Below are 19,897 nucleotides of genomic sequence, written 5' to 3' on the forward strand. Positions count from 1 at the left end.
ATCCCATTAAACATATTCTTCAGTAAACTAATATATTCATTCAGCTTTTCTGGTTAATCACAGTAAAATTGATGGACAAGATGTGGGTATTCATATATCAAGCCCTCCAACTTGTTACAAGGATATTAAAAAAAATTATTTACATCTAGCATCATAAAAATGCCAAACTAGTCATCAAAATAGAACACAGTTTAGAGTTCAGTGCTCAGATCTAGTTTCTACCAAGCCTGACCAAACAAAAACAGCATTTCACTACCTGCGTTAAAGTATTTTAATTCATTAAGGCCTTGGGTTCTAGTTCTTCACTTTTATGTGTTGCTATGGCACTATTGAAAGCAGTGGAAAACACACCAAGGTTTTCTTAAATTCTTAATCTCTCTCTTTATCAATACGCTGTCTGTTTAACTGAGTTTTATTATTACAATTACACTTTCTCCCCAAGCCCTTTTAATTGTTTTTATCAATCCATTAAACATATATCATCAATATGTTATATATACATAACATATATTGTTGATATGCTACATATATAACATTTTTATTGTTACATATATTTTATTGTTATATATTGTTCATTTTTAATGTCTTTACTTTTACTCTGCCTCTCCACTGTCTTGCTCCTTAGCTTTCCTTGAATCTTTTTAACTACTCTAGAAGCTATATACTCACAGTTTTCTTTCTTACACTTTTTTTTCTACAATATAACCCAAATTATCACAGATCTAGAAAGATTCAGGGTTCAAAGGAAATTCAGTCAATTTTCAGAAAGAGCATTCTATAGAAAAGATGATGTTTGTGACGAAAAACATTGAAAATACATATTTTTACTTATCAATTAACTTTGATTTTTTTTCCTTCTTGGTATATTTTAATGTTGATCCTACAAAGATTTGAGTCTTAAAGTGTTTTAATTATCTTGGGGCCCTTTTCACCTTGCTATTTTTAGAAACTAAAATCTTGGAGCTGTCAGGATCTTCCATACTGGCCGATTTCACTCTAACAGCCTCGGAGATGGCAAGATATTCCTGAAGCATTGGGTTAGAAGAACATGGGTTCTCTGTTCTCCATGGAAGATGAATCTAGGGGTATTTCATGTCAGGTTTTTCTCTCTTTGGCCTTGATGTGCGCTTATCCTCCAGAGACAGGAGAGAAAGAGAGGGAGAGGGGTGGAGGGAGAAAAAAAAAAGAGAAAAGAAGAAGAAAAAGAAAAGGAGGAAGAAGAGGAAGAGAGAAGAGTAAAAGAAAAGAACCTTAGGACCAGTCATTCCCCAAACAAATGGCATTTTGGGTGAATGCCCTGACCTAGGAGGAAAAAAGACACCAAGGTGACCCCAAAGTTATAAAAATAGCTCAGCGGACTCTTCCCAGAAAAATGTCACAGCAGGCTCTGGAAGGCAATTAGAGTAATATTTTGGCATCTTGAACCACCAAGGGGAAGAGTCTCCTACCGTCCTAGTTACAGCCCTGATTTTCATTTCCCTTTGTTGTAAATACTTATGAAATCATTTTAGAATGCTGCGAAGAAATAGGTGTGAGAGAAAACAAACTCTAATAGTAATCCTTTCTGCAAACGCCAGAGCCGCGGCAGAAGGAAGCTGAGGTAGCACCCAGCTCGCTTGGCTGTCTGCTCTCCCCATTGTCCTCCTCCTGCCTCCTTCTCCTTTTCCTCCCACACAGAAGCTTTTAAAATTTGCCAGCTCACTGTGCAGGCTGCCAGAGGAACCTGGCCAATTGCTGGGTCCGCCTGCCCTTAGACCAAGGACCTGGGGAGGTGGTTACAACTGCCCTTCTTTCTTTTTTAAAAAAAATAATTAATTTATTTTTTATTTTTAGTTGCATTGGGTCTTCGTTGCTGCGCGCGGGCTTTCTCTAGTTGCGGCGAGCGGAGTCTACTTTTTGTTGTGGTGCACGAGCTTCAGTAGTTGTGGCACACGGGCTCAGTAGTTGTGGATCACGGGCTTAGTTGCTCCACGGCATGTGGGACCTTCCCAGACGAGGGCTTGAACCCGTGTCCCCTGCATTGGCAGGCGGGTTCTTAACCACTGCGCCACCAGGGAAGTCTTTCATGGGCTTTCTTGAGAGCTGCTGGAGTGACAAATACCTGATACTCCTTACCTGCGTCCTATGGTACTGAAGAGTAATCCCCCAGCACAGCCAAACCTAGCCAGTCCCTGCTCCAGTCCAAACCCTCTAAGACTCACTGGTCAAAGCAGAAAAGCCCTCTTGAGTTCAAACTTTTCTTCACACTCAGTAGCTCCTAAGATCACATTGAAAAATGAGGAAAAACAATAACTGGGAAAATACTTTGAGTATTCTAGGTGGGAGAATACATAATGCATAATGTATAGTGCTGAAGTCAGTGATTTACATTCATATAAAATCAAAAGAGATTAGTGAATCATGACTACGTCTGTCTTGTTTGTCCTGACTGGAAAAGCATTACAGAAAAGGAGTTATGCTGTGGTCATTGCTCATTAAATGATCTGAACTCAAGTTTCCCTGCCAGCTGCTAAGGGTAGTGACAACATGTCTTTGAATCAGATTTAAGTTATTTTTCAAAGTCTTCATTTATATATAATTCATATTCAAACACAGAGAGAACTAAAATACATTAGATCCCTAAGCCGTTCAACTATCTCAAGACAGAAGAAAGTGGAGGAGGAGGACAAGGCAACAAATTAGGGACCAGTTAATGTAAGGATTCATTTATTCATTTTATTCATACATTCATTTAACAAATATGGTTTGACTGGTAGGGGATATAGTGAACAAGGTAATGGGTTCTCTGTCCTTAAGGACCTTTCTGCTCTGTGGGAGATCCAGTGCACTGTGGCTGGGGCTCTGTGCTGTGCTGTCGAGTGCACACAGGAGGGACTCAAAGGGCTCAGATTTTAGCTACTTCTGAAGACAGCACAGTAGAAGCCGTTGGAATCTCCACCATGGTTCCAGGAAGTATGATCAAATATATCTTGGAGAAATCTGACGCAGACTTCTGATTCCTACGGCCCTGAGGAGTCGTGTGGGAAATGTAATTCTCCACAGCTATGACCACCACCACCCCCGCCCCTCCCCGCCCGCCAAGTAATCCTCTCTGGATCATCTTCACAGACGTTCCAGTGGGAAGAGCTAACCCTGAAGCGGTGTTAGCCTCATAGCCATTCACTCCAGTGGGGCAAATGGAAATACTGGTGGTGCTAAAGCTGACTGCCTGAGTTTGTATTCTGGCTACACCTCTTCCTAGCACCATGACCTTGGACCAGTTACTTAACTTCTCTGACTCAGTTTCCTTGGCTGTGAAATGGGCATAATGGAGTGACTGTGCCGATTACATGAGTAAAGTGCTGCACTAGTAAGGCCTGACCCTTAGTAAACACTCAGTAAACTCTAGCCTCCTGAGAAGACATAAAGGGCTTCACATAAGAAAAGGACCTGTTATCATTGCAATTCAGTTGCTTTAAGCAGACATAATAGAACAATAAAGGGAAATAAGAGGTGAAGGGATGCAGTGTATGGAACAGTGGTGGAGAATAACCACTTCAGGGATATTAATTTCATCTCTCAGCTCTGCTAGAGAAAACATCATAACCAGGCTGAAACCCTTTGCTTTGTTCCCCATCATTTTTAGAGAAGAGAGGAAGCTAGGGCCATCAGACCTCTTCATGTCTCTTCTGACCACGCTGGATTGTTTGACGTCACAGACAGGATGTACAGCAGTGAAGGATACAGACTCTGCAGCCAGATGTTTTGACCCAAACCCTAACTCTGCCATGAACTACCTGTATGATGTAAGACTACTTTCTCCTCCTCGGCCCACCTCACCTTCTTCATCTGTGATATTGGGATAACAATAATATCTCCCTTAGACTTTTCATGTTTGAGAAATTAAATATGTAGTATATGAAAGCCCCTTAGAACAGTGGTCAGTGATATTAGTGCTGTATAAGTGATAGTTATTATAAAATGTGTCATTAGTAAAGAACAATGCAAGGGATTGCTCAAAAGCATAAAAGTATCACTTACTGAGTCAAGAGAAGTTTGACAAGAACTGTGTCCTGTCAAGTTTGGTGGTCACGAGGCAGCTAGCTCTAGGAAGACAAGAGCTGGATTTTGTCCCTACTCTGTTTGCTAAAATAAATATGAATGAATAAGGCATAAAGCACAGAACTACTTTGAGAGCATAATAAAGAGGAAAGCACACTTGATTTGGAAGTGAAAACCCTACCTGTGAGGGGTGGTTAGCCTCATTTTAATTTGAGTGAGTGATTCACCTGCCAAGCACTCAGTTTCTACATTTTTAAAATAGGGAGGTCAATGAAAGAATTTCTAGGGTGCATTACAAATTCAAAATTCCATACGGGTTAGTTACCCTTTGAAATGTTACAAAAGATATATAGAAATCTTTTTACATACCTAGTATATTTCCAAAATGGATTATCAAATTGAAGATAACGTCATTTGTTGGTGTTTTCTGAGTCATTAATGCAAGAATCTGAACCATGAACAAATCTTTAAATCCATGAAAATGGATTATCTTTAGGATACATGTTAACTTTTAAAGCTCTTGGGTTGTAACAATAAAGCTGATAAGGACATTTTTTCATTCATCTTAAACAAATTTTTCAGAAATTCTAAGAATACAACATAATCCATTGGCATCTAATGTTAACTTATCATTAACACGTAGAGAATGAAAGCAGAACTCTTACTGAGGTTAGCTTAGCAATTCTCAACTAAAGCTGATTTAGTTGAGCTTTTAAGACATGAGCGTGGAAAACATCAATCCAAAGGATTTGGGGAAACTAGCACCAGGAATGTCTTTCTTCAGATTGTGTTCCTTGAAGCTGGGTTCCCCAGAGCTGCCTCGGTCATGACTGAGGGTTGGAAAGGAGCTTCGAGAGACATCAACTGAGGATTGGCTGCCTTCATAGGTTTTATAAATTGTGTAATGGCATTAAGATTTCATTTGGGGAAAGAAAAGATTCTGTTATGAAAAAAAAAAAGGTGGGAGCATAATTTTGTTTGTTTGTTTTTAAATATTTATTTATTTACTTTGGTTGTGCCATAGCTTATTTGTGGCACGAAGGACCTTCATTGCCACCTGCGAGATCTTTGTTGAGGCATGTGGGATCTATTTTTTTTTTTAGTTGCAGCATGTGGGATCTAGTTCCCTGACCAGATATTGAACTCAGGGGGCCGCCTACAACGGTAGGGCAGAGTCTTAACCACTGGAGCACCAGGGAGGGAAGTCCCTAGGAGCATGATTTGAATTAGAAAGTCTGGATTAAGAATATGGGTTTTGGGTCAAAGAAAGTTTGAATTTTGGCTCTGCTACTTTTTAGCTAAGTGATCTTGGGCTGGTTGTTTAATCTCTTTTAAGCCATCCTTTGCACAATTAATAAGCTTTCTTACTTCATAGGGTGGCTATGAGGATTTAAAGAGCTAACACATATAAAGCGCTTGACCCATAACTTCGAGAACAAAGTAAGCACTCAATAAATGGTGCTACACTTACTATCCTAAATGAATGATAGGGTGGATCGTTCTGCCTTCCCTTTTTGCTACCTTCTTACACTCTTTTTGAAATGTCTCAGAGGCATAGAAAACACTATTTAAGCTTTCTGCCGTCAGAATTTGGGTCCAAACCTCCATGTTTTTAGTAAGCCCTAAAAAACCTATGGCTTTTTTTCCAAGATCTATTCATAGTTTAACGTGGGCACAAAGGTTCACTTTGTAAGACTGTCTAAGTAGGGTAAAAATAAAATGTGCAGAAATGTGTGGAACTTCAACAATAAAATATAAGAAAAATGGATTATTCTTAGCTGAAAACAAAGGCATTCTAATATATAAATGTATATGCAGATGCATAGAAAAGATCTGGAGAGGATAGACACCAACACAGTAACAACAGTTACCTCTGGAGAAGGGAGGAGGAGGGATTTACCTGGATATTATCTTAGTGTTTTACACATTTATTTACATATGAGCTGTGTAAATAAAGATCCCAAACAAACAAGCAAACAAATGAAAAGCAAAACCTAAAGCAAAGTCATCGTACAAACTGAAAAGAACTTTCAGAAAAGAGAACGTATGGACAAGAATCAAGGACTTTATTCTTAGGGCCATCCATGACTTGACACAAAGTCATATTCTGCTTAGTTCCATCCTTGAAGAGTACGGACAGCAGGAGGGGGCATTTCTGATCCTATCTCCAGCAAGTGATAGACCCAGGTTCAAAGGCAAATGAAGCTGCCAGCCGGATATCTTGGTGTAAAGTTCTTTCTCTCTGCAAGTGCTCAGATTAGACATCAGTACCCTGGTTAGTTCTTTGTCAAATCCAAGGTCTACAGAGGCACCAACTGAAGGCTATTGGTAAATCATGCTCTTAAGCAAAAAAGAAACTAGACAGTAAATTAATATTGTTATTAGTACATTTCGATAGCAAAGAAAATAAGAGAAAACCTACAAAAATCAACTTGAGTCTCCTCTAGTGGGAGACCTTGCCTGCTGCTGGGGCTCCAGGAGCAGCGGCCAGGGCAGCGTGGGTTTTGCTTTGGTTTTAATGCATACGTTTTGGTCCATGGACTTTAGGGAAGATTTTGCCTTACTGATGAGAATTCAGTCACAGGTGTGTGGGAACCTGTGTTAGCCCTCTGGCCTGGCCTGACACGCTGTTCCCAGCCCTGCCTTCCCAGCTTGCCCACTTGGTGTAGGAGGTAGTCCAGCCCAGTGTATAATTGACTGTGTGCTGCTGCTGGTTTAAGTGAAGGGCTAATGTTTCAGGAGCAGCACAGAAAAGACCTGAAGGAAGGGACAGAATGAATGAAGAGAGCCATTTTGATGGAATTGCCCCAGGGTATTAAATAAGCTGGGCAGCTGGGGACTGGAGGAAGCTTCTGTTGCTAAAGAAACTCTCCATAAGAGTGTCAGTCATCAGTTGCTCAGCAATCATTCATTTCTTACCTCCCACTTGTGTATAAATTTGCAGATTTACGCAGGCCACCAGTGGGACCATTACAATGAACTGAGTTTATTGTGAAACACACAAAAAAGAACCCCCCCTCTATTTTATTTTATTATTTGTTTTGCTCACTTACAAGCAATGTAATGTTAACTCTGAATCGAACAAGGAATTCAAGAAATAAAAGTATACAGCAGCATAACCCCATATTATCACTTGAATTCACACTGCCCACAAAAAAGAAAGGCAGTTGTACCAAGTAAAATTGAGGCATCCTTGAAATAGAGGATTTAAAATGCTGGATTCTATCATTTCTGTAAAAGGTCATTCTAGTCCTTTGCTATTTTTACCATAGATAGAGACTCAGCAAGTTATTGGCTGGACGGATTTGGAAAGCTAGAAGCTGCTGCTTCTGAGGCAGGAAGATGGTAATGCAGCACTTGACACTGAGTGAATGAAAGGTGTGGGAAAAGTTGAAGCCTTCAAAGATAACAGAGAGCAAGAGTGCGCTACTGAATTAGCCCCTGACTAAATTGCTAGCCGCAACTCTACCCAGGCCAATTCTCTTTGAAACTGCTTGTAATCTTGTGGCTTTGATTGAGAAATTCCCATTCCCAGCTCTAAACCTTCCTTAAGACATCTCAGCCCAACCCCCTTCTCCCAAAGCAACTCTTCGGGGCCCCCACCCACAAATTTGTATCAAGGCAGGTATATTTCCTAGCTGGTCCACTGCTACCAGACACGCGGCTTCCATTCAGGGCTCTGCAACTGAACCTTAGGCTTACCTCAGGCAAGCAATCAAAGGCATTTCAGACAAGAGCAGAAAACAAAAGAAACAGACAAAACCTGTCCTTACCCGCTTCTTAAAAAATTGGAAGGCTGAGCATTTCTTGACTGGGAATCCATTCATGTCTTTGTTTACCATTTTCCACAGTGGGGAGTTCACAGTTATAGATCCAGGGTGGCACCTGCCTGGTCAATGCATCTGGTTCCCGGTGTGCCTCCTGGAGATAGTTAACGAAGACCGAGCGTGATGGAGAATCGAGCAGGGCTCAGGTTTTCACTCACACATTCTGCACCACTGGCTACTGCAGCAACCTCTCCGCACTCTCAGTTGTCACCGGCAGTGGCTCTTCTCTTTCCATCATTGCTCCGAAACGCAGGCATCACCGCTACAGGACCCCGGGATGCAGCGGATTCCGGGGAGAGGCTCCTGCTGCCGCGGAGCCGGAGAAGGGCACCCGCTGCGCGGCCCCAGCTACCTGGCCGCTCTGCGGCGGGTGCACTGGGCGAGTCGCTCCGCTCCAGGTGATGAGCTTCTGGAGGCTGCTGGAGAGGAGAGCTCGTTTTGATTGTGCAAGTTCCAGTGGGAGCTGTAGTTAAGTAGCTGAGAGAAGGAGTAAGAAAGACCAGAAGCCAGAGGGAGGGAGGGAGATCCGCGCCACAAAAGCAGAGGGAGAGAGAAAGCAGTGCTGGAAGGCGCAGCAATTCACGAATATCTGAGCAGCGGATGGAGAGAAGGCACCAGCGCAGGAAGCACTGAAAAGCAGTTGACTCCCCTTGGGAGGGTTACTTTAACAGCTTTTTTCTTTTCTTTTTGTTGTTAGGACCATTTAAATCAAACTTTCATATAAAATGCAGAACGTTTTTATTTTATGCTCATTGAAATTCTGTTGATATGTATTCCTGGGAAAAAAAGGCTCTCAGTGGAAACGTAATCAAATTTATTCCTGATCTGTCCAAATGTGGAGAAAAATGAAATAAAGTGCAAGTGTACATATAACAATGGATGATCTCTCATTATGTAGGACCTTTCTAGTGTCCTCTTCCTACTTGTCATAATACAGTGGGCAACCGTGAACGTAATTGTGTGTGTGTGTGTGTTTTCCACTAAAGGAGTCTGCTTAAAAAGAACACAATGGGCATATATCCAAAGTGTTTTATGCAAAAAATACAAAGAGCATTACCCAAAAGTATTACTGAATCCATTTGACGGAGAGGAAGGACTCACAGTGAATAACCTATACCCCATCAAGCGAAAAACTATCCCCCTTTTTACTCGTTATTCTTTGCACATTCATTCATTTTAAAAAGCCATGTAATTTGTGTGTGGCTTATTTTTCCATTTTTACTTTTTCATGTTGATATTTTATGAGGATTTTAAACAGTTGATAGCTAAATAGAGCAAAGAAAATAATCTTGGCATCTGTCAACTGGGCACTACTACGACATCAGTGTGTGACTTTCTGCCCATCACATGACCTCACACGCCCCTCAGACTGTGTCTCATCCATGAAAGGGAGGCAATCACTCATTCATTCACTCACCCCTTCACTTATTTAGTCATTCACTGGTTTGCCGTGTCATTCTATGTATCCATTAAATCAGATCCCAAAGCAGCAAGTGTCCCCAGGAGGTAGGGCCTTTTCAATGTCACCACGAAGGAATACAATTAATAAATAAAGGAAAGGCACAAAGTCTACTTGATAAAACAAATGGCCAGGTCATTAAAAACAATGTACCTAACACTGTTAACATATTTATATGACAGTCTATGGAAAGAGGAGAAACATATAGGTTAACTGGGGAAGAGATGCACTGATTTCATTGAATTGGAATATAAACCTTTATAGCTGGATCAGGTTTTCTTGGGAATAACCATGAAATCTTGTTAGCTAAATGCTTTGAGATTTCCAAAAGAAAATGCAGCACAAGCAAATGACGGCATAATGACGGAGGAAAAATAAACTATTCATTTTAGAGAGATACGTTAAGCTGTCCGAAATGCCAGGGGTTATATTATTTAATCCCCAACATCGATAGCTTTTTGTGGTTCTTCTGAAGAGTTCATTAAAATTCTGGTAGTTCGAAGAGAATTTCTTTTCTTTTCTTTTCTTTTTTTTTTTTTGGCTGTGCCGGGCGGCTTGCAGGATCTCAGTTCCCTGACCAGGGGTTGAACCAGGGCCACAGCAGTGAAAGCCCAGAATCCTAACCACTAGGCCACCAGGGAACTCCCCAAAGAGAAATTTTTTTTTTTTTTTTTTTTTTTTGGCTGTATTGGGTCTTCGTTGCTGTGTGCAGGCTTTCTCTAGTTGTGGTGAGTGGGGGCTACTTTTCGTTGCGGTGCGCGGGCTTCTCATTGTCATGGCTTCTCTTTTTGCGGAGCACGGGTTCTAGGCACGCAGGCTTCAGTAGTTGTGGCACGTGGGCTCAGTAGTTGCGGCTTGCGGGCTGTAGAGCGCAGGCTCAGTAGTTGTGGTGCACGGGCTTAGTTGCTCCGCAGCATGTGGGATCTTCCCGGACCAGGGCTCGAATCCATGTCCCTTGTATTGGCAGGCAGATTCTTAACCACTGCACCACCAGGGAAACCCCACCAAAGAGAAATTATTCTAAAAATATTATTGGATTTTCTTTTTAAATTTTTCTTTCTTTCTTTCTTTATTTTTGGCTGCATTGGGTCTTGGCTGCATTGGATCTTTGCTGCTGTGCGCAGGCTTTCTCTAGTTGCAGTGAGCAGGGGCTACTCTTTGTTGTGGTGCACGGACTTCTCACTGCAGTGGCCTCTCTTGTTGTGGAGCATGGGCTCTAGATGCACGGGCTTCAGTAGTTGTGGCACGTGGCCTCAGTAGCTGTGGTGCATGGGCTTAGTTGCTCTGGGGTATGTGAGATCTTCCCAGATCAGGGCTCGAACCCGTGTCCCCTGCATTGGCAGGTGGATTCTTAACCACTGCCCCACCAGGGAAGTCCCCAACACAGCTTTTTTATTAAAAAAAACTCTCGTGTTAAAAAGAATCCTTTGATCCTCTATTTGCATTTTTGTAGTATATATACTTTTCCTCCCAAAAAAAATGTTTAAACCGTGAGGCAAATAATAAAATAAAGTAAATAGGTAGGACCGACTACCAATATATAAATGACATGGAAAGAGGTTATGCCGATTTGGAAGATCTGGTTACTAACCTCCCTTCTCTAACTGTGTGACCTTGAACAAGTCCCTTCAACTCACTGAGCCTCAGTTTCCTCATCTGTAAAATAATAATAACAAAATGCATCCCATCTACCTCATAAGGCAATTGTCAGTATCATTTTTTTTAAAATTTTATTGACATATAGTTGATTTATAATGTTGTGTTAGTTTCAGGTTACAGCAAAGTGATTTAGCTACACATACGTATATATATACATATTCTTTTTCAGATTCTTTTCCATTATAGGTTATTACAAGATACTGAGTATAGTTCCCTGTGCTATACAGTAGGTCCTTGTTGGTTACCCATTTCATATATAGTAGTGTGTATATGTTAATCCCAAACTCCCAATTTATCCCTCCCCCCTTTTCTCCTTTGGTAACCATAAGTTCATTTTCTATGTCTGTGAGTCTGTTTCTGTTTTGTAAATAAATACATTTGTATCAATGTTTTTTAGATTTCACATATAAGTGATATCATATATTTGTCTTTCTCCTTCTTGTTTCACTTAGTATGATAATCTCTAGGTCCATCCATATTGCTGCAAAAGTATCAAATTATATATAAAAGGGCCTTGTATAAGAGTATATAACTCTACTGTTTTGGTCTTACTAAAGCAAGAGACGTATACTGCTGTAATACTTTTTAGAAAGTTTATCTTTCCATAGATTAAAGTGTTTTTGTGTCATACACTTAGTTGTTAAATGGAACACAGATTCTTTTTTTTTTTTCTTTAACAACCTGGAAAACCAAAAGTTGATAAACAACAGAAGATCTATCTAGTGACAAATGTCCCTAAGGAGAAAAGGATACAAATAGACCACATGATGAGAAATGTTTTACATTCCTCTTTGGCCCAGATGACTTGATCATTTGCTTAAAACTCCAGCCACAATGGTAGTGATGTATGTATGAAATTAGGAATTAGGAAAGCCCACTGGGAATTATGGGTTGTTTTTGTACAGATGAAAGAATTTTTCTTTGAATTAGAATTCTTTTGGTTTCACCAAATTAGATTTATTTTTATTTAATTCGTGCATATATCAAAGGAAAAATTACAAAAGAAGAGCCAAACCCTGCATATCAGTTCATGATATTTTTCTTTGAGAGAAAGGATTATTTACACACAAAGAATCAATACCAGAATGGATTCATGGAATTTTGCAGAAAAGATGCCGGTAGCTATGGATTGCTGTCCCTTTTGTAGATAAGAGACTAAGTAAGGATAAAGTGCTGCATCCTTACAGTTGGTTTCCATTCTCACTACATCCAAAAAACAGTCATGCAATTTATAGATATACAGCTTCCTTATAGAGACGGTAGTTATCAACTATGTTCTTCTAATGGGTAAAAAAGTCAAAAAATAATTTCAATGTTAATTGATTTGGCACTACTTATTAAATGTCAAGCCATTATACTTATGAGAAAAAGAACAAACCAATAAAAAGAAGAACTGTATTTGTCTTGGCAAATCCTATCTGAAGATAATATTTAATTCACATTGAAGGCATTTGACGTTTTTCCAGGGATATGGTTTTAGCCAGATCACCAAATAAACTTGACTTTTATTTATCTCTATTACCTGAAACATTTTTACATAGAATTACAACATTTAGTTCCTTAGCTCAAGAGAAGCCACCTCCCTGTATTTCTCTGTTACCTGCTTTTTACCTGGGCCTGCTCACCACGCAGGCACACACACACACATACCTCTCTTTCTTTGTGTTTCCTCTCATTATCTCCATATAATAAAATAGTATCAAACATATTTGTGACAGCCTTTTCTGACACAAAGGCATAAAGAAATCGGCTCTTTCTTGAGACAATGTGACAACATGTAGCCCAAGGGGACAAGTCAACTTGTTAGTAATTGCTCATTTGAATATTAGTGATAATTCATTCAACATAAACAGTGAATTTTACAGCTCTGCCAGATTTCATGTTTATTTCTATTGCCTCGTTTAAATCATACAAAAGATTTAGGACCCGCAAAGATTGTTTATTTTAAAGAAAATACATTCCTTTGAACTCCCTTTAGACTTGACCATCTTTATTACAGTGATCTCTTTTCTCCTGAGTAAGGATAGTTTCAACATGTAGCGAGCAAGACTTTGTGTAAATCTCATTGATGGAGACCTGGAAAACATACAAATACACACTCCCACTTGCACACACATGTGCATACTCAGTGGCAACGAATAGAGCAGGTCAGCAGAGCATCCTGCAAAGGTCATTATCATCTATGAATTAGATTGCCTTCTGAATGACTTTGAGAAATGAAATAGAAACTCTAGATGGTAATGGATTTTATAGCCTTTTTATAAGATGCAATTTTGGGCGTGGGGGATATTTTTAGCGACTTCTTTATTTTTCTTTCAACATTCAACCTTTGAGATCAGGTTCAATAAAATTCCTAAAAATGAGGTCAGAAGTCATGTTATTGATTTGATTTGTCGAAAAGATGTTCATTAGCTACTTCTCTGTGTGGAGCACAAATGAACCATGGGGTGGAGGGTTACTCCTGTCAGCCATCCCATCATGCTCTGTACGTGACGCAGTAGGCTATTGGGACTGGTATTGATTGAGAAGACTCTAGAGGGAAATTTGTAGCCTGTACCAGAGTCCTGTTTTCTCTATTTTATAGTCAGGATCCTTGGCTTTATCTCTATGAGCCCCATGAAATGAAAAGCTGAGTCAATTTCTCAGATAATTCAAATCAGAAGGGAGAGTGAGCTGGGTGGATATAGGTCCAGCAGCAGGAGCGGCCCCAGCAGAGACAGAGAAACCACCAGAAACCTCATATCCTGGCATTCTAGAAATTCCTGTGCCTTAGGGTGAATTGATCCCTGAATGTGATTGGCTTCAATTTGAAACTCTCTCAGAGTTTACCTGGGGCTTATTTGTTTTGTAAATTATGCTTATTTAAATTGAACGCAATTTCATCTCATCTGGCTTATTTGGTTTTCGAGGGAAATCAGCCACCATGAATACAGTGTCAACTCAAAATTATTGGAGTGGCAATAATAAGCATTGAAACGAATGGGGTCTCCCCTCCAGTCAATATGGTTTAGTAGAATTAGCATGGCTTTGTGTAGATGGATTGGAATTCTCCCTCTGAAACTTACTAGTTATGTGACCCCAGGCAAGCTAAAAATAGAATACTACCTATCCAAGTGATTGATTGTGAAAATTAAAGGAGATTTAATATACACACGTGTACATATATATATATATACCTATTAAATATATATATATATATATATATATATATGTGACAGTTTTAAAACATGGTTTGCTAATTCTTCAGTTCTGCTCTCTCATTGACAAGTGAGGGGTTGGTGACCCCTTACTTGGAATCCGGGGGGGCTTGTGCCTGCTTCAACCAATATAATACAGTGGAAATGCTGTTCTGTGACTTCTGAGGTTAGGTCATAAAAGGCCAAGTTGCTTTACTTTGTTCACCGTAACTGCCTCACTTGGAGCCCTGAGCCACCATGTGAGAAGTTTGTGGCCCAAAGACCATAGTGGTGTGAAGAAGCCCAAACTGCATGAATAGGACAGCAGTAGGCTCTCTGGCTGACGGTCTCAACTGAGCCCAGCCTTCAAGTCATCCCAGCCCAGGAACCAAACATGTGAGTGGAAATTCTTCAGATAATTCCAGCCCTGAAGTATTTGAGTCATCTCAGCTGTTTGAGATTTTTCAGCTGAGGTCCCAGGCTTTGTGGAGCAGAGGTAGAATTTGTGAGCATACCAAAATGATATTCATCCCTGACTATATACATCATAGATTTTAGGTGCGATGCTGGGTGCTAGGACATTTACATAGAATAGTATTTGATCACAGCCAGTACCTAGAATTGTAGAATGTAACATAGAGCTGCAAAGGACCCTAGTGATCTTTCAGTCAAACCCTTCATTCTATAGATGATGATACTGAGGCCCAGAGAGCGACTGACTTGCCCAAAGTTACATCCTAGTTAATGACTTTCCATTTTGAATCTAGCCAATCACAAGAATATATGAAACCTATACAAAAGAGAATAGAAAATATAGTAAAATGTATCCATCAAGCAATAGGACAGCAAGTGTTTGTTGACAATTCAATCATTCCTTAAGCACAGGGTTCAGGACTAAGTATCACTCACATTTCTTTAGGCTCTGACTCATTTTTTTCTAGACCCAGCCTTTGGCTACCAATGCTTAATTTTATAAAGGCCTCTTTAATAAAATTTGCGTGAGGACTTGTAGCTCCTCCTTTTAGTGACTTTGCTTTTTCTTTCTTTCTTTCTTTTTCTTTACTGATTACAAACTCAGTCAAACAACCGCTCCCTATAAGTAACCTTCTTAATCAAAAGAGATAAACTCAGACAAACAGGATTCTGGTAAATGATTGAGAATTTAATTGAATTTGCATCATAACATTTTCATGAAACTTTCCCCAAGTTCCTAAAGTCAAGAGATCTATAAGAAGTTGAATAGGAGGTTTAGACTTTTTCAGATGGGATGGGAAAAATAATGTTTAGTTCAAAATATAACACATTCTGAAGAGAAGCTGGCTATTTTGGGAAGTTATGTGCAATCAGAAATCACTTGGACTGTGAAAGGTCATCTATTGTAAATGGGTAAACACATTTTAGCGACTGTGTTTCTCATTTGATTTGGCCTTTCCTTCTACACTATCTTGTCACTGAAGTACAGACTTGACATTTGGACAGAAGCTGTTGAACGAAGTGGGGAAAGACCAGTATGTTCTTCTAAAATTCTCACGTCTATTTATTTGTATTTTAAAAATACTTATTCCTTATATAGCCTATCGTTTTATATTTCTATTTTTAATTTTTAATATAGGGTTTTACTAGAGAGTTCTGCCTTGATTCCCTTGTCAGCTTTGGCTGAGCAAAATACCAATATTTAACTTTTCTGGAAGGGCTGAAAGTGTACTTTCAGTGGAATACTCTTATTTTTACCCAGTGTGTGCTACTTTTATAATAAAATAGACCACTGAAAAGTTTTTAAAATGTAATATAAATTTATGTTTTATTGCCAGGCATTCTAGATAGTGCACAAACATGAAATCTTAAGGAAAATAAGACCTCTCTATTTTTAAGGGTCTATATGCTAAGCTGTATTTATTTAGTCTACTAGATACATATCACCACTGTTTGGGTGAGGAAGGAGATACAGTCTAAATAAAGGACAATGAGTTTCACCTCTTTATCTCAAGGATTCAATATGCATATTTAAATTAACAACAGAGGAATAATGAAACAATGGGTTATTGTACTAGAGGCAGTGGGGTCTGATGGCTAAGAGTAAGAATGCCTGGGTTTGAATGTATGTCTTCATCATTTCCCTGCTATGTGATTTGAGACACATGATTTAAGCCTTCCAAGCTCGTTTCTGATCTTTAAAGATGAGATAATAGTAGTACCTATCTCTCTGAGTTCTTAGAATACTTGAAAGGTATATGTGAGTTGTTTAACAGGGTACTCGGTGTACTGTAGGAGATCAGTAAGGGTTGGCTACTGTTGCTATTGCTACCTGAAAACATTCACAGAGGCAGATGTCATTGAAACCAGCGGCTACAAAAGAGCATTCAGAGCACAGCAGGAAGGAAGTGTTTTGAGTGTTCTTTTGGGTGCTGCACAATACTTTCATAGGACAGTGGACCTAGTTATTAGAGGGGGTCTGAGGATATTAACCCAAAGCAGTCACCTGCAAGTAAAGATTTTCCTTAAGTCTTATGTTTTAGCTTTTGAAAAATTCACACCAATTTTGTATTATAATTCCATAATATATGCTCCTAAGTGTTAATATAAGAATAATATGCCTCCTTCGCCTTGCACTGCAAGTCCTCAAGTACAATTTCTGTTCCTGGGGGCTGAGACCTACTTTTTCTGTGGCTTCTGGCACTCTGTCCTTTATGCCAGATGGAGAAGCACAAGGGGAAGAGCAGAAAGAAGTCACATGTGGGCTGGAGGAAGGAGCTTAAGTTGGACCAGGTTATCCACTTTATAAAAAGAGTGTTAAGTGAAATATTCCAGTAGTATTTACAATAGCAGGTACTAGGTTGTGAGTGCTTTTTTTAAAAAAATTATTTATTTAATTTATTTATTATTTTTGGCTGCATTGGGTCTTTGTTGCTGCGCACGGGTTTTCTCTAGTTGCAGTGTTGCAGAGCACAGGCTCTAGGCGTGCGGGCTTCAGTAGTTGCAGCACGTGGGCTTCAGTAGTTGTGTCTCGTGGGCTCTAGAGCGCAGGCTCAGTAGTTGTGGCACACAGGCTTAGTTGCTCCGCAGCATGTGGGATCTTCCCGGACCAGGGCTCCAACCTGTGTCCCCTGAATTGGCAGGCGGATTCTTAACCACTGCACCACCAGGGAAGTCTCAAGAATAGAATTTTTAACTGAGTGGATGCAGGGCATGGAAGCATATTATGGTGGCTAAAAACAAAGACTCTGACGTCAGACTACTTGGGTATAGTTCTTCACTCTGCACTGTGTTCTGGCAATGTGACCTTGAGAAAGTTACTTAATTTCCGTCCCTTAGTTTCCTCAGCTAAAAATAGAGGTAAAAATACACGTATTTCACAGAGTTTTTATGAAGATTGAAATGAGTTAATACATGAATTTTGAAATATTTCCTGACTCACGAGCAGCTCTGTGCAATTATTTGTTTGTTGCTATGGGAAGTTCCTCATAACTACAGAGAAGTTATGAGTGTAAACACGGAAGGAGCCGGTGCTACAATCATGTTGGTCAATGAATTGATATTTCTGAGGTTTCTCCCACTGTTATAGACTAGGGGCCAGGTGGGCTAAGGAAATGAGTGAGACTGTTAGCAACTGAGGTGAATGGAGCCCCCTGAAAAGGACAGCTGCTACTCAGCCTCAGTGAATTATCGCCCGTGGAAGTATCAGTCCAGTGATGCCAGATCTTCTGACGTGTTAGAGAAGCCGCACGACCATATATTTATGAAAAACATTCTAATTTTTAAAACTCTTTATGAAACAAAAAATTATCTATAGGCTGAATCCAGCCTTTTGTGGCCTCTTCTAGGTTCTCTGTTGCCTCAGGGGATATATGAAAGCATTTTCTTTCAAGTTCCCCACCAAAAAGAGGTTGCTGGGCTCCAGGAAGACAATTTCCGAAAGGCTGTGGTTTTCTCAAGTCTGGGCGCTAGGGAGGCACAGGCTGAGTAGATATGCCACATAGTATAGCCTGGGATGGGGTGCTCCCTAGACCTAGAACGTTCCGGGTGCGTGTGTTGTGTGTGTGTGTGTGTGTGTGTGTGTGTAGGGAGATGGGTCTTGAATGCCCCACAGATGGTGACATTTATTGCACTTTAAGTGTCAGGGAACAACTCATATTGACTACCCGTGTAAATGACTATCTTTAGTGTCATTCAGACTCCTATTGTTTCATCCTCAGACATACTCTACAATATGGAAGAACCAAATGTAGCTAAAGGGATGACACTTATTGATAACTGCCACCAAAAGTAACATTTGAGGCTGTAATTTCAACCAACATTTATTCTACAACTATTTCTTGAGCATCAACTACACACTACCCTAGTTACAGTCTTCTGTCTGGTTCTCCTTGTGAAAAGCAGTGTGACTATGTTGGGGTTCAGTGTGGGGCAGTGAAGGCAAAGGGACTCATATGAATTTGGGGGCAGGAAACTTTGATCTCGTGCGTCCAGGGCTTTATCAAACGATCCAATCAGCAAAACCTCATTCGGAAAACTAAACAGTAAAATGGACCGTCATTTTATTACTATAGTTCAAGTAGAAAATAAAATGCACCACGAGGAGGTTATCATACTTACCCTGTGTCTAAAAAGAAATCAGCCACCACACCAGGTTGAGAATTTAATACTACTTCCTTCAGCTTTAAAAAAAAAAATTATTGAAATACAGCTGATTTACAATATTGTGTTAGCTCCAGGGGTACAGCAAACTGATTCTCATATATATATATGTATGTATATATATATATATATATATATATCATACATGTATAATATATACATATATGTATGTATATATATTCTTTTTTAGATATTTTTCCATTATAGGTTATTACAAGACATTGAGTATAGCTCCCTGTGCTACACACTAGGTCCTTGTTGTTTATCTATTTTAAATATGGTAGTATGTGTATGTTAATCCCAAACTCCTAACTTATCCCCACCCTTTGGTAACCATAGGTTTGTTTTCTATGTCTGTGAGTCTATTTCTGTTTTGTAAATAAGTTCATTTGTATCATTTTTGTAGATTCCACATATAAGTGATATTTGTCTTTCTCTCTTCACTTCCTTCAGCTTTTTCTTATTCCATGGAGTCCTATAACTCCATAAATTCAAATGTCCAGAAAAATCAGACTAAATAACATTTAATGATTGATAAAATTGACAACAGTTTTCCTATCCCAGTTTAAGTCTTTAATATGTTTTTTGAGGATATTTGACTCTTTCCTACCATAGCAAATTCAGGGGCTGTCTCTCCTCTGGTTTCTCCTAGCTCAGGAATTTAATTATTTATTTTTAAATAATAATAATTAATTAATTAATAATTAATTTCTAAATTAATTATTAACTTTCTAAATAAATACAGTGGTGACAGTAGACGGTGTGAGACTCAAGGACAGAAACCCTCTAGACTCAGCTAGCTACATCCAATTTGAGGATGCATGACTCACTTCTACTGGAAATGAATGGTACCATTCAAGGCATACACACGCAGGAACAAAGGAAGAGGGCTAAATACCCGACTGCTCGCAACGGACACTGCTACAGCGCAAACATACATCCTAGTACAGCCCTTCTTGTCTTCAATTAGTTTTTCCCTACACATAATCTCTTCAAGTCTTTTACATCTTGGAACTCAACCTGCATAATCCTCTGCTTTGTGATCTAATTGAGTGGAAATCCTTCTCCTTGGTAATGGAGAGCTTCAGAGCACAACCAAA

The 19,897-nt window shown here is 39.6% G+C and overlaps 1 protein-coding gene across 1 annotated transcript in view; it reads right to left on the reverse strand.

Annotated features, from left to right (window-relative positions):
• The window catches only part of SGK1 (serum/glucocorticoid regulated kinase 1), a 113,042-nt gene extending 104,583 nt beyond the window's left edge, over positions 1–8,459 (reverse strand). Inside the window, exon 1 of the mRNA XM_029224106.1 lies at positions 7,815–8,459. Coding sequence (XP_029079939.1) covers positions 7,815–7,883 — 69 coding nt within the window. The 5' untranslated portion in view covers positions 7,884–8,459. The remainder of the gene's footprint in view (positions 1–7,814) is intronic.
• Positions 8,460–19,897: the final 11,438 nt, after the last annotated feature.

The sequence above is a fragment of the Monodon monoceros genome, unplaced genomic scaffold, assembly GCF_005190385.1.
Source record: "Monodon monoceros isolate NGI ecotype Baffin Bay Population unplaced genomic scaffold, NGI_Narwhal_1 Super_Scaffold_15, whole genome shotgun sequence".
Taxonomy (NCBI): domain Eukaryota; kingdom Metazoa; phylum Chordata; class Mammalia; order Artiodactyla; family Monodontidae; genus Monodon; species Monodon monoceros.